Below are 15,705 nucleotides of genomic sequence, written 5' to 3' on the forward strand. Positions count from 1 at the left end.
GGTCCCAATTCAGTTACAGTATTTGTCTTATATCCAAATGTAATAAAAACAGCAAGATGATGATGTGAATTAAAAGGCATACTCTGGCATATCTCATTAAAGGCTCCCCACTCCACCTAATAAAAAAACAATGCAGTGTTTGCATATACAATCTTATCATTATACATATTAGCAACTGCAACTTGTACTGAGTTCTATTGTGCAATCTATCTCACTGAAACAAATCTCTAAATGATGCCATACACTTTCAGAAGTTTTATTGGGGTTTTTTTTAAAAGAAGTTCATATAACTTGCTATAAAGCGTCAATGCGTAACACTTTTCTCTCTTGCAATGAATTAACCATCTGAAACTCGCCTTTCAGAGGTACAGCCTTGCTAACCTGTTGCAACAAAATAAGAAAGCAAGAAAAGAGCTGTGTGGCACTCATAGGAGACAAATGTACTTATTATGGGCATTTCATGAGCCCAGGTTGCCAGCTGAAAAGTAACACTTCATGAATCTGATTAAGCGGATGCCAGTCCATGAAAGCTTAAGCCACCATAAACATGTAAGTCTTTAAGGTGCCACAAGGTTCCTTTATAACAAGGTACAAAAATGTAAATTGATCAAACTTTTTGAACCGCTCAGTATCAACCCAGCCTCTCATTTAAGCACTAGCTTGGTAACCAGAAGTGACAAGGAACTACATGAAGGTGAATGCATTGAATTCCATGGAAGCAAACGAACAGGCTGATTGGAGAGGAACCAAGTGCTCAACTGCTCCTCTACTCCCAGCAAAGGAACTGCCAAAGGAGACAAGCCCTCTACCTCCATGGTCAGCTTAGAAATGCAGCAGTATGCTACAAGGAGGGCACAACTCTCCATCCCACCTCTGCCAACCCCCAGTAAGCTAGTACTGTATTTCTTTTTGCAGGCTGGTAACTTGCGCAAGCTTATTCACAAGGCTGCACTTACGAAGACAGTTTGGAAAGTATAATGGATACTAACTGGTAGGAAGTGTAAACTGGGTGAAAACAAAGTACATTGCTTACCACTGTGGGCTTGGATCAAATTCAAGGCGCATTGGCGTATAAGCAGCCTTTATCAAGTAACTCCTGCTCCAGTATAATCATGTCCAAAGTTTAAGGTCAGCCACGATGGCCCTGCTCCATGTTTTCACTTGTGCAAGTCAGATTATAAAACATTTAATTGATTTAAGGGGTCTTTAAATTAGTATTACATAACTAAGGCTGTGTACCATGTTACAATTCAGTTTTAAAAGGAGGCCGCTTGGGATTTCTACATATGTCATAGCGAAGGACAGCGATGAATACAGGTATTAATGCCTTTCCTGGTTTAAACAACTATGCCTCCCTATATTCCGTTAGACCACTTCTCATCAGCTGCATCCAACATGGCCAGTGGTGAGGGATGATGGGCATTGTAGTCCAAGAGCAAGTGGAGGCCAGCAGGATATCAGCCCCTGATATAAAGAGTTGTCTGTATCTTATACTTTCCACCACACATAGACAGATTACCCATGTGGGTTAATTAATAAAAGGCTTGGCTGGATGTCTAGATCCACAGCAAGGGGCTAAACACACTCTCCAGCAAGAGGCAGCCCCCAGCAGAGTATTAAAGTCACAGAATCATACCGCACAGTGAAGCTTTAGGAAAATGTAGACTGTTAGACCTTTTAAACACCCCGTTTAGTGCATTTACAATGCTTCCCCTCTACTCCTCTTGCAATGAGCAGACCACACCATTAGTGAGTTTAAAAGCTCTACTTACAAGCTCCAAAAGTCACATTCAATGTGTTATTCTGTGCAGTAGCAAGGCTATTACCTCATCACTGTTATTAATTTTGAATATTAATTTTGAATCTTCAATGGGTTTAGTCTTGTGTAGAAATCTTCTGGGGTTTAACCTTCCATTTTCCAGTGTACCAAGTAACAGCTAAGTAGGTTCTGGCCAGCAACCCGAAAGCTATTTCACAATTCATCTCTAGATACAAGAGATAAACATTTATGCCCTAAAGTACATTCCAAAAGTCAACCATAATCTAAAAAGACACCTGAGGATTATAAACATGCATTTTGTTTCTGAAACAAACATATACCAGTATTTTGTTTCTGAAATACAATTTGCTTTGTTTCCTTGGGTTCTGTTTCCTTATGCAACTACAGCATCCTTCAGTGAGACAAAAGCAGACACACCAATGTTTATGCACTTCAATGCACTCCAAGTTTTTCTTTAATCTACACTCTTTTGTTAAAATGCATCTTTTTGAAAAGTTCAGTGCACATAACATTGAACCATCTCAGTTCTATCTTCAAGTCTGGAGTAACCTAGAACTCATGGCTTCACTGATGTTCAGTCCCAGCTGTAATCTTCCTAAATTCCTGTCTACGTGCAGGTTTTTATCAATGCAAACTTAACTCCAACAAGCTTGGACTGTGTATTGACCATTGACAAGACACCTCTGCTGAGTTGAGGCTATGAGAAAATAGTACTATTTTCATACAAAAATAAAGCAGCCTCAGAAGAAAATTCAACAGATACCATATATGTTCTATTCATGTGTCCATCAGAAGTATCACTCTGCATACAGTGGTACCTCGGGATACATATGCTTCAGGTTACAGACTCCGCTAACCCAGAAATATTACCTCAGGTCAAGAACTTTGCTTCAGGATGAGAACAGAAATCGTGCTCGGGGGCCACCAGGGAGCGCATTGGAAGATGGCCGACAATAACATCTCTCCGACCCACACGAGGTAATTAAGAGGCTGCTATGGGAAGTATGCAGCCTTCCTGCCCCCCCCCCAAGAGGATGGGGGGCCTGCCATGCCAGCGGTGTCCATAATTCACCCCCGGATTCGAAAGAAGGGGGTGCGGACACTTGGAACAAGCCCTCGTTTGAAGTCGGCTCTTCCTGACGCTGTCTCCAATCAGCACACTGGTTCGCTTTGGCTTGAAATATATAATTGGAAATACATAATTGGAAAGAAGCTAAAGCACATACATCAAGCGAAGATCGGGAGTTAAGACTGCTGATTAATGGATCTCTGTGAGCGGAGCGACGGGCAGGACAAATAAATCAAGTGATGAATCACCATTAAAAGACTGGTATGTTTGGAGTGAAACGGAAAGGGGGTGGAGGAAAAAACTTTTATTTCTTTTTGCCTTATGTGATATTAATAACCCTCCACCCCAGAAAGAAGAATCGTTGCAATTTATTAATCACAAGCAGGAATTTAAGAACTGTGTGGAGTGAATTATTGATCAAAGAGAGGATTGGTAAACTTCGGAGAATGAAGGAAAGTTTTATGTCGCAGTTTCAAATGGGGTCTCGCCAAGACAGGCTTGCCTAAGAAGGACAGGGGGAGGAGGACCAGGGTCATCGGAATGCAAATGATTTTCAGAATGTGATCTAGACCTGGCAGAGCCCTCTGAGATATGTTTGGCAAGCCTGGGGAAATTAACGGACAGACTGAGGGAAAGTTCTTTACGGAGGTGTGGAAATGGCGTCTGTCCTTACGCGATATGATTTTTGGAAAGTGTAAAACCCACACAGAGGATGTTTGTTTTTAACCCGCTTCTGAAGATTATCAGAGATTGCAAAGAAAGGATTATATGATAACAACAAGATGATGAGGAAAGTAACAAAGAGACTATCTGGACAGAACTGGATAGAACTGTCTAATTGAAGCAGCAATATAAGTGATGTTTGGACCCCCTTTCGGAGCTTGAAGTATGGGTACCCCCAACAAAAATTTTAAAATCTGGCTGTATAATTTGGAACTAATGTGATTAGGAAATAATGTGATTTGATTGGCCTGTTAATAAAAATTATATTTTTTTAAAAAAGAGAGAACACAGAAATCATGCTCCGGCGGCGCGGCAGCAGCAGGAGGCCCCATTAGCTAAAGTGGTGCTTCGGATTAAGAACAGTTTCAGGTTAAGAACGAACCTCCGGAACGAATTAAGTACGTAACCAGAGGTACCACTGTATATATTAAAGGGCTCAAAAGGCATCAATTAATTTAGCTACACCACACTAAAGTCTGCATTTGAGGGAATAAAATTTGACTGAACTACACCAAAGCAGTACACATCTCCACAGGGTCTCATCGTCTCATCAAGTCTGCAAACACTGCAAGATAATAGCTGAGATCTGAAAAAAATATTTTTATTTATCTTGAACATTAAGAACATATGAAGAGTCTGTTGAATCAGGTCAATGGCCCATCTAAGTCCAGTCTCACAGTGGCCAACCAGATGCTTGTGAGAAACTCACAAGCAGTACAAGAATTCCACTGAACTACCGGTACTTTTGAAATGCCTCAATTTCAAAAGTGGTTTCCTGAAAGTTACACAAGAAGAATGAGAAAACCTATTTGGATGCATACATTGTTGATCAAGTCAACTCACCCTATGACCTTATGCAACAGCCTCCCTGCCATAATTCAAACTACTTTTGAAACTCCCCTCCATTTAAATTTGCTTCCCACACAAAGGATGCAAGGGAGTCAAAGCCTCCCCACTGACATCGAAATTGATCCAGTTCAATGTCTTACAGCAACAAGATGCTCCTATGATGTTTATCAGTACCACTTAAGACAACTTGTTTTGGGGCATCCTGTTCTATAGGGAAGGGCAGAAAATAAATCTAAAATCAGATACAATATATTCAGACAACTCATCTGTGTGTGAGCAGCACACACAGACAATTTTCAGCACCACAAGGGGGTGTGGCAGGCTTAAGTGCATCCCACTGACCCGTATGGCGCCTGGGAACACAACTCCCATGTAGATGGGGAGTTGCTTGGACTAGTCTTGTGGCATTTCACCACCTACATTAACAAGAAAGACAAGAAGGGAGAGCCACCAACATGGAATGCCTATATCTAGACTTCTTAATTAATGCTCATATATGTGATTGTAACCTCTATTTGCATTTTATGTTTACAGTGGTGCCTCGCAAGACGAAAATAATCCGTTCCGCGAGTCTCTTCGTCTAGCGGTTTTTTCGTCTTGCGAAGCAACCCTATTAGCGGCTTAGCGCTATTAGCGGTTTAGCGGCTATTAAAGGCTTAGCGGCTTAGCGGCTAAAAGGCTATTAGCGGCTTAGCGGCTTAGAAAAAGGGGGAGCGAAAAAAATTGCAAGACTCGCAAGACGTTTTCGTCTTGCGAAGCAAGCCCATAGGGAAATTCGTCTTGCGAAGCACATCGAAAAACGGAAAACCCTTTCGTCTAGCGGGTTTTTCGTCTTGCGGGGCACCACTGTATTGCTGTTGAGTGATTGAGAGTATGTAAAATGAAGAAAGGAATAAATATGACAGGATCTAAATATAAATATAAAAAGTAAACCCCTCCCCAGTTAGGCTTAGGAAGGGAAGCTTAGGGAAGGCAGTCTGTCAGGCCTATCACAGTTCCAAATGGCCTGACATGGACACATGAAAAATAACTACACTACCTGCAGTATTCCACGGCACTTATTAAAACCATTTGTGCATTTAATAACAATAAAAAATTTTATTTATATCCCGCCCTCCCCAGCCGAAGCCGGGCTCAGGGCGGCTAACAACAATAAAACAGTACAAAAGTACAGCATAAACAACACTCTAAAATCATTCATTATAAAATTAATTAATTCAAGCCACTGGCAACCATTGGGCCAGAGCTCCGCAAAGATTGCCGAGGGAGGGAGCCAGGCTGTGCCCTGACCAAAGGCCTGGTGGAACAGCGCTGTCTTGCAGGCCCTGTGGAAAGATGTCAAGTCCCGCAGGGCCCTGGTCTCCTGTGACAGAGTGTTCCACCAGATCGGAGCCACAGCCGAAAAAGCCCTGGCTCTAGTTGAGGCCAGCCTAACTTCTCTGTGGCCTGGGACCTTCAAGATGTTTTTGTTTGAAGACCATAAGTTTCTCTGTGGGGCATACCAGGAGAGGCGGTCCTGTAGGTACGAGGGTCCTAGGCCGTATAGGGCTTTAAAGGTTAAAACCAGCACCTTAAACCTGATCCTGTACTCCACCGGGAGCCAGTGCAGCTGGTATAGCACTGGGTGAATGTGATCTCGCAGCGAAGACCTTGTAAGGAGTCTCGCTGCAGCATTCTGCACCTGCTGGAGTTTCTGGGTCAGTCTCAAGGGCAGCCCCACGTAGAGCGAGTTACAATAGTCCAGTCTGGAGGTGACCGTCGCATGGATCACAGTGGCTAGGTCAGGGCGAGAGAGGTAAGGAGCCAACTGCTTAGCTTGGCGGAGATGGAAAAATGCCGCCTTTGTTATAGCTGCAATCTGCGCCTCCATGGAAAGGGAGGTGTCGAAGATTACACCCAAACTCTTAACGGACGGTGCTGGCACTAATTGCGCCCCCGCAAGAGATGGGAGTTGCCCCCCAATCCCATATCGCCCCGTCCCAGCCACGGACCTCTGTCTTCGAAGGATTTAGCTTCAACCGGCTCCCACGTAACCATCCAGCCACAGCTTCCAAACATCTGGTCAGTGTGTCTGGGGCCGAGTCAGGATGGCCATCCATCAACAGATAGAGTTGGGTGTCATCGGCATACTGATGGCAACCCAGCCCAAAACTCCAAACAAGCTGGGCGAGGGGGCGCATAAAGATGTTGAAAAGCATCGGGGAGAGTATCACACCCTGAGGTACTCCACACACCAAGGAGTGGCGCGATGACAATTTGAGGCCTTTCTGAAGGTTTCAGTAAAAAAATGAGGTGATTCTTTGTAGGTCAGAATACTAAGCCATTCTGCGAAAGCTAAAGCTGATCTCCTGTCATTCTCTCAGAGTTTCACTTATCTCTGAGTTTCATTGGCAAAACTGAGAGGAAACAGACTAACACATAGGAACAATAGACTACACTCTCTCCTAGGGCCTAAAAAAGAGAGATATGCATATGATAAACTAGTGTGCTGCTATGATATGCCGAAAATGTGAATGCATTTCCTCTAAAGTGAGGCACCACAGACAGGAAGGGAAGAAAAAACAATGGTTTAAGAAATCTGTGGCTCAAATTGTGAGTCATCAGTCCCAGACTGCCAATGTTAAATTGAAGCACATAATTCATGGAGTGTTCATTCCAGGACATGAGGATAAGAAAACAGGCGTAGTGAAATTTTAATGGATAAATCAGAAAATTATGTATGAACATGGGAGGGGTCAAAAGGCTTCTACACAGAAAAAGGCTGTATTGTGTTGCCCAAATTTCACAAGTGAGATGCTCCATAAGGTTAGATGTTCTGCCTGTCAGGGGAGGGGAGAGGAGGGTAGGAAAAGAAAAGGAGTGCATCAGGGGTGGTTGGTGATTTGCAGGATGCTAAGCCCCCTTTGTTCTCCCATCCTGCTCCCAACAGAGCACCTAACTACATCAGCCCTAAAGCTGGTATAGTTAATTTATTCTCATTGACTGCAAAGAAAGAAAAAGGAGAACAAGGGACAACAGAAATCCCACTATCTTACCACCTGCCCTAGCTGCTGCAAGCCAGCCAGAGCTTTGGAAGTGACAGCAGCAACCCCCACTGCAAGAACTGTACTAGTCCTTTCAAAAAGGGTTGTATGACCCAAACTGCTTTGTATGGCCAGCCGCAACATTCCTGAGCAGTTTTTTCCAATATTTTCAAAAAATGTTCCTGATATTCCACTTTTCAATTTATCTATCTGTAAATAGATTTGAAGTCTACTGAGATTTTGATTCTAGAGCCAAATTCATGAATACAGGTTTTTCTCTTGCTACAAAAATGCTATTTTATAGGGAAATCAAACAAAAAACAAAGTCAAACGGGTACTGAGTTTAATGCATTTTTGAGTTTTATAGCTTTTATAGCTTTAATAATTGCTTATGTATAAACTACCTGGAAGCAAAGATCAAAACTCAACAGGCACGTTGAGCTGTGAGCTACTTGGACCCAAGTGAAGATACCGTATATGGGCACCAGGATGATGACTGACATCTCCACTATCTGGCTGGCTGTCACACAGCAGCGGATTTTTTTGCTGCCATGCTGTGGTGTGAATCACCTGGCTTGTGCCACAGTGCTTCAGGAAAAGAATGGAGTCTTTTGCTGCTGAGCCACTGACACGCATAGTAGCACAGCAGCAGAAGACTCTCCCTGAAGTGCATGGTAAAATTTCATTTTGAAACTGGCATAGCTGAGACCTAACCCTAATGCTGAACTGAACCTAAACATTTAGCAGTATTTCTTCTCTCATCCTGTTCAATACTAATTCATATATTAACTAAAACAATAACTGCCTCAGTTATTTTGAACTTATTCAGACACATATTATGCAGATTGATGTCATCAACTATTATGCTTGCAGAGTAAGTCCATTGGGAGTGAATGTAATAATGAATATTTAACCAAATAACTTTTTTTTTATTTTTAAAACATGGTGACAGATCCAAAGTACCATGCTTCTTCCTCCATGTCACTCTAACTGGTCCTAAAAGGATTCTCCCTGAACAGGATTTGTTGAAGCCTGACAACTTACAGCTGGAAGAGGAAATTGTAGAAGCCCACATAATTGCTTAGGTGCATGCCTGGGGATCCTTGGATCTTGGCTTTTTTTGAACACGTAACACCACATCCTGTAGAATTCTATCAGTTCTATTTTATCTGCACAATCCAAATGAATTTCAGGAACCAAAATGCTTTTTCTGTGCAGCCTAAGCAGGAGCAGTGAATAACATTATAGTTAAATGTTGTAGCTTGTCTTCGCTTACCCCACCCAACTGTGCTGCTCAGTTGTAAATCCTCTTACATTCTGTGTCACCATTAAGAAAAAACAGGTAGGAATGGGGCAATATATATGTGAACCGTCCCTGGATCAAGTGATTATTCTTCTTTAAGGTCTCAAAGTTCATAACGTAGCTCAAGGTTGTCATCTGAACTTGCCAGATGTTTAACTGATAATCCATCACAGCCACTCCATAAAAAAGAAAACTTTAGAGCTGTCTTGCCCCAAAATGGCAACTAAGCATTCTATTTTGGCAACTAATGCTGCCTGGAGGTCATTTATGACAAAGGGCAGTTTGGAAATTTATTATAGGGGTGGTGAATAGATCACAATTGTCTTGTCTTCTTTATAACGGCCTCTGGTATGAAACACTTTTTTGGAAGATGATTCTAGGGCACGCCCCAAAGTCACACTTTAAAAAAACAAAAAGCTGAGCCATATGGGAAAGTTAATCCTTATATTGGACCCACAAAGGGGAGGAGGGAAGTTCAGGAGATTTTTTTGGAATTCTCTTTTTATGTTGATTGTTGGATAAGTGATTGTAAATTTCTGAAAACTAAATAAAATTATTAAAAATGTAAAGTTGATGCAATAATAGATCTTATTCTAATTGCCGCTGCTTTTATATATATATGTATGTGTGTGTGTATGTGTGTATATATATATATACACACACACACACACACACACACACACACACACTCCTTTCTTGACAAAGTAATTATCATAAATAAGTAAAAATAAAAAGGTGCACCCCACCACCGAGACCATTCCATTGCAACTATCGAACCTCCCAAAATTTCAACACCTCTTGCAATGGTTTAACCCCGTGGGTCCCAACATGGGGCAAACCCCCCACAAGGGGGCCATTTGATTTTTAAGGGGGGCAATTCGAGAACAGTTAGGTCAAGTCAAGGACTTTTAAGGCTTCCTCCATTTGAACAGGAGTTCACTATTTGGACAATTAAGAATTATTATGTCGGTGGGAGGAGCATCAGAATTTTAGAGATGCTTAGGTGGGGCATGGCCAAAAACAGTTTGGGAACCACTGGCGTTTAACCCCTTTCCGTTTTAAACAGTACAAATTCTACAAGCACCTTCTATATATATCAGGTATACTGGCCTCGGTCCAGTATACCTGAAGGAGCGTCTCCACCTCCATCATTCTGTCCGGACACGGGGTTCCAGCTCCGAGGGCCTTCTGGCGGTTCCCACACTGCGAGAAGCCAAGTTACAGGAAACCAGGCAGAGGGCCTTCTCGGTCGTGGCACCCGCCCTGTGGAACTCCCTCCCACCAGTTGTCCAAGAGAAAAACAACTACCAAACTTTTAGAAGACATCTAAAGGCAGCCCTGTTTAGGGCAGCTTTTAATGTTTAATAGGCTATTGTATTTTAGTGTTTTGTTGGAAGCCGTCCAGAGTGGCTGGGGGGACCCAGCCAGATGGGCAGGGTATAAATAAATTATTATTATTATTATTGTTGTTGTTGTTGTTATTATTACAGTGGTACCTTAGGTTAAGTACTTAATTCGTTCCGGAGGTCCGTACTTAACTTGAAACTGTTCTTAACCTGAAGCACCACTTTAGCTAATGGGGCCTCCTGTTGCCGCAGTGCCACCAGAGCACGATTTCTGTTCTCATCCTGAAGCAAAGTTCTTAACCTGAAGCACTATTTCTGCGTTAGCAGAGTCTGTAACCTGAAGCGTATGTAACCTGAAGCATATGTAACCCGAGGTACCACTGTATTATTATATCTCCTGGAAATCTCCTGCGTATGCCCCATCTTTATAAAGAGTGCGGTCTGGCTACGGAGTTCCTCTGAAGGTTTTATTATGTTGAAATAAAACAGCGGCCCAACGTGGCGCGAGAAGGCGAGAGAAAACGGGTCTTCCCTCCTCTGACCCCCTCCCCAAACCCTCCTCGAGGCCGACTGAGGAAGCGGCAGCGAGGGCGACGCTACCTCTTCCCTCTCGGACCCACCCACCCATCCCATTCGCCTCGGCCCGTCAGGCAGGCGGGCGGAAGTGTGCGCCGCTCCCCCCCCCCGCCGGCTCCCTCCGTCCCCGCCACCCCGTTCCCCGCCGCCGCTCTCCCACCTCTCGAAGAGCTGCCTCAGCGCGAAGAGGCCCAGCGCCCCGGGGAAAGCGGCCCAAACGTGGCGGGGGAGCGGGTACACCTCCCCGACGCCGGGGTCCTGTCGCTCCAGGTCGGCCCAGCTCACGTTGGCGGGGAACCAGAAGCGCTCGTTCCACAGACCGCTCCACAGCCACGCTGCCGCCGCCGTCGCCGCTGCCGCCATCTTCCCGCCGCTGCCGCCGCCGCCGCCCTCTCCCTCGCCGCCTGACCGGACTGACACTTCTTCCCCTCAGCAGCAGCCGCCAAGAAGAGAAGGGAGGGGGCGGTGCCGGCCGGAATCCCCGCCCATCTAGCGGGAAGGGAACGCCCGTCCGTCAAAAGCCGCGCCGCGCCCTAACTTCGCCGCCGGAGCGTGAGGGAACGAGGCGCATGCGCTCTTCCGCAGGTTTCTCCCCCCCCCTCCCCGCGCGCACTTTCTCTTTTCATTCCGTCTCCTCTATTAAGAAAGGAAATGTTGCGGTGGCGCGCCCATGCGCGCCGAAAGGGAAAAGGAGATTTGACCCAGGGTGTCTAGGAAGAGAAATTCAACAGGTGCAGCAGCTGGCTGTTTAAAGCTGACTATTTAGCCCCCTCCCTAATAATAATAATAATAATAATAATAATAATAATAATAATAATAATAATAATAAATTTCCCTCAATTATGTGCTGGAGATGAGCACCAGGTTGCCGCAACTCAATTTATTTTGTTCCTTGTTTCCGTCATACAAGAATATGCAGTACGGCTGACGAAGCCCGGTTTGGGCGAAACACGGTTATTATCCCGGAATCCTTGTGCCATACCTTCAAGTTTTCCATCTGATCCGATATCTACATACAAGGAACGTTGGAATCCTCAAAGGAGCGATACGTGGAACATCATAAGATAAGCATACCATATTGTGGTTAATATTGCCAATATGCCAATTTAGGAACCGAATGGACTTTTACCTCCTGACCGTCCATTGGACTTTAATTTCTCTTGATATGTTCTGTTTGCTTGATGCGTTGGTCTATGGAATTACACTTTGTGAGATATTGTTTGTTGAATTGTGCTTGAAATGGAAGTTACATAGTTAAAAACAGCCTGTCAAGTTGTGTGTGTTGTTACCAGGAATTCAACAGGTGCAGCAGCTGTCTATTTAAACCTGGCTATTTAGGCCCCTCCCCTTTTTATAAATAAAATAATAATAAAAATTCATTTTATAAATAAAATAATTTTAAAAATCAATTATGTGCTTAGTAAAAAAAAAAGGCACAAGGTTTTTCATCACTCTAAAATGACGGTACAGCTTTATAAGAGTGGCTGGGGAAACCCAGCCAGATGGGTGGGGTATAACTATTACTATTATTATTATTATTATGCAACTGATGGCAATGCAGTACTTTCTCAACATACAGTGAGGGGGGGAAGTATTTGATCCCCTGCTAAATTTGCCCATTTGCCCTCTGATGAAGAAATGACCAATCCATAATTTTAATGGTAGGTTTATTGTTGCTGTGAGAGACAGAATAACAACAGGAAAAACCCCAGAAACCCAGAAGACAAAAGCCAGAGATTGATGTGCATTATAATGAGTGAAATAAGTATTTGATCCCTTTGCAAAATATGACTTAGTACTTGGTGGCAAAAACCCCTGTTGGCAATTACAGAGGTCAGACGTTTCTTGTAGGTGGCCACCAGGTTTGCACACATCTCAGGAGGTATTTTGTCCCACTCCTCTTTGCAGATCCTCTCCAAGTCAGTAAGATTTTGAGGCCGATGTGTAACTACTCGAACCTTCAGCTCCCTCCACAGATTTTCTATGGGATTAAGGTCTGGAGACTGGCTAGGCCACTCCAGGACCTTAATGTACCGTATTTTTCGCACCATAGGACGCACTTTTTCCCTCCTAAAAAGCAAGGGAAAATGTGTGTGCGTCCTATGGCGCGAATGCAGGGGGAGGCAGGCGGGAAAAGCCCCCAAGAGCCGCACACAAGCTCCGTGCGCTCTTGCGGGCTTTTCCACAGGAGGGAGAAGGGACTGACTGGCCGCATCAGTCCCTTCTCCCACCTCCCAGGAAAGCCAGGAGAAGCCGCGATCTCGTTAAAGGAGTTGCACGGCTTCTGCAGGCTTTTGCGAGAGGTGAGGGAATCCCCCCACCTCCCAGGTAAGCCAGAAGAAGCCGTGCAGCACTTTTAAAGTGCGCGCGGCTTCTGCCGGTTTTGCGGGAGGTGGAGGAATTCCCCCACCTCCCAGAAAAGCCAGGAGAAGCCGCGATCTCTTTAAAGGAGTTGCACGGCTTCTGCGGGCTTTTGCGAGAGGTGAGGGAATCCCCCCACCTTCCAGGTAAGCCAGAAGAAGCCGTGCAGCCCTTTTAAAGTGCGCGCGGCTTCTGCCGGTTTTGCGGGAGGTGAGGGAATCCCCCCACCTCCCAGGAAAGCCAGGAAAGCCCTGTGCAGCGTCTCCCGGCAAGGAGAGGCTGCGTGGGGCTAAAGGAGAAGCCAAAAGATCAAGCGGGATCCATCCCGCCCCCTGCCTTGGCTTGCTCCATAGCTGCGCGCAACCCCTCCGGCAAGGAGAGGCTGCACGGGGCTATGGATTCTTTAGCCCCACGCAGCCTCTCCCGGGAGGGGGAGGCTGCGTGGGGCTAAAGGGGAAGCCTAAACAGCGAGCGGGATCCATCCCGCCCCCTGCCTTGGCTTGCTCCATAGCTGCGTGCAACCCCTCCGGCAGGGAGAGGTTGTGCGCAGCCTGTACGCTGCTCTTTGGGGCTGGGGGGAAAAAAGATTTTTTTCTTGATTTCCCCCCCTAAAAACTGGGTGCGCCCTATGGTCCGGTGTGCCCTATGGTGCGAAAAATACGGTACTTCTTCTTGAGCCACTCCTTTGTTGCCTTGGCCGTGTGCTTTGGGTCATTGTCATGCTGGATTACCCAGCCTTGACCCATTTTCAATGCCCTGGCTGAGGGAAGGAGGTGCTCACCCAAGATTTTACAATATATGGTCCCTTCAATGCAGTGAAGGTGTCCTGTCCCCTTAGCAGAAAAACACCCCCAAAGCATAATATGTCCCCCTCCATGTTTGATGGTAGGGGATGGTGTTCTTGGGGTCGTAGGCAGCATTCCTCCTCCTCCAAACACGGCGAGTTGAGTTGATGCCAAAGAGCTCAATTTTGGTCTCATCTGACCACAACTCGTTCACCCAGTTCTCCTCTGGGTCATTCAGATGTGCATTGGCAAACTGCAGACGTGCCTGTACATGCGCTGTCTTGAGCAAGGGGACCTTGCAGGCTCTGCAAGATCTCAGTTCTTCACAGCGTAGTGTGTTACCAACTGTTTTGACTATGGTCCCAGCTGCCCTGAGATCATTGACAAGTTCCCCCGTATAGTTCTGGGTTGCTTCATGATCATTGCAACTCCACAAGATGCAATCTGGCATGGAGCCCCAGACCGAGGGAGGTTGACAGTTTGCGAATTATTGCACCAACTGTTGTCACCTTCTCACCAAGCTGCTTGGCAACAGACTTGTAGCCCAGTCCAGCCTTGTCCAGGTCTGCAATCTTGTCCCTGACATCCTTGGACAGCTCTTTGGTCTTGGTCATGGTGGCTATTTTGGAATCTGCTGGATTGATTGTTTCTGTCGACAGGTGTCTTTCGTACAGGTACTGTAACGAGCTGGGATTACAGGTAAGACCTCTCCCTTACAGCAGGTGCTTCCAATCTCAGCTCGTTACATACAGTGAAGATACCAGGTAGCCTGACATCTGGCTGGTTGATAGGGGATCAAATACTTATTTCATTCATTATACTGCTCATCAATCTCTGACTTTTGTCTTCTGGGTTTCTGGGGGTTTTCCTGTTGTTATTCTTTCTATCACAGCTACAATAAACCTACCATTAAAATTATGGACTGGTCATTTCTTCGTCAGAGGGCAAACGGGCAAATTTAGCAGGGGATCAAATACTTTCCCCCCTCACTGTACAGTGGTACCTCGGGTTAAGTACTTAATTCGTTCCAGAGGTTCGTACTTAACCTGAAACTGTTCTTAACCTGAAGCACCACTTTAGCTAATGGGGCCTCCTGCTGCTGCCGCGCCGCCAGAGCACAATTTCTGTTCTCATCCTGAAGCAAAGTTATTGACCTGAGGTAATATTTCTGGGTTAGCGGAGTCCGTAACCTGAAGCGTATGTAACCTGAAGCGTATGTAACCCGAGGTAAAGGTAAAGGGACCCCTGACCATTAGGTCCAGTCGTGACCGACTCTGGGGTTGCGGCGCTCATCTCGCTTTATTGGCCGAGGGAGCCGGAGTACAGCTTCCAGGTCATGTGGCCAGCATGACTAAGCCGCTTCTGGCAAACCAGAGGTACCACTGTATATATATTTAGTTGGCCAGGAAGGAATTGAAATGTCACTCAGTCGCTGCTATGCACTTGCAAATTTTATTTCGCAATAGGGCTGTCGTGATATTTGTCGTATTTTGCAGAGGAGCGAGGAGGAAATAATAATAATAAAATGGGCTTTCCACCCCTTAACATTGCTGCAACAATCATGGTTAAGAAGCTTGTGCAGAAACATTGTTTATAACATCTCAGGACTGCTGAGCTGAAGGCATTTCCCATCTCAAGTCCTGTCTGCTGAATGATCGCAGACTCATAATTGGAAGGGACCGTGTGGTTCATCCAGTCCAAACCCCACCATTGCAGGAATATTTAGCCCAAGGTGGGGCTCAAATATTGGCAAAACTTATTGGTGTTTCGCAACTTTCCGACTAGTTGCAGGACCTTAGCCAGACCTAGCAGAGTACACATAGAATCCACGGAAGCAATTGGCAACTTGGCTGCAGACAGGATAGACGAAGCAGGAACCAGGAACTTGTA

The 15,705-nt window shown here is 45.3% G+C and overlaps 1 protein-coding gene and 1 long non-coding RNA gene across 3 annotated transcripts in view; one reads left to right on the forward strand and one right to left on the reverse strand.

Annotated features, from left to right (window-relative positions):
* The window catches only part of CERS5 (ceramide synthase 5), a 38,894-nt gene extending 27,638 nt beyond the window's left edge, over positions 1-11,256 (reverse strand). For both annotated transcript variants that reach the window (XR_014522649.1, XM_083490345.1), the window contains exon 1: positions 10,830-11,256. Coding sequence is in view for 1 of the 2 variants with exons in the window: in XM_083490345.1 (XP_083346471.1) it covers positions 10,830-11,032 (203 nt within the window). In the remaining variant the exon portion in view is untranslated. The remainder of the gene's footprint in view (positions 1-10,829) is intronic.
* Positions 11,257-11,314: 58 nt separating this feature from the next.
* On the forward strand, positions 11,315-11,897 carry LOC310700720. Its single transcript, XR_014522756.1, has 2 exons — positions 11,315-11,400; positions 11,580-11,897. It is a non-coding gene; the product is annotated as an uncharacterized lncRNA (long non-coding RNA).
* The last annotated feature ends 3,808 nt before the right edge of the window (positions 11,898-15,705 follow it).

This window comes from Podarcis liolepis (assembly GCF_965112155.1).
Source record: "Podarcis liolepis genome assembly, chromosome: 2".
Lineage (NCBI taxonomy): Eukaryota > Metazoa > Chordata > Lepidosauria > Squamata > Lacertidae > Podarcis > Podarcis liolepis.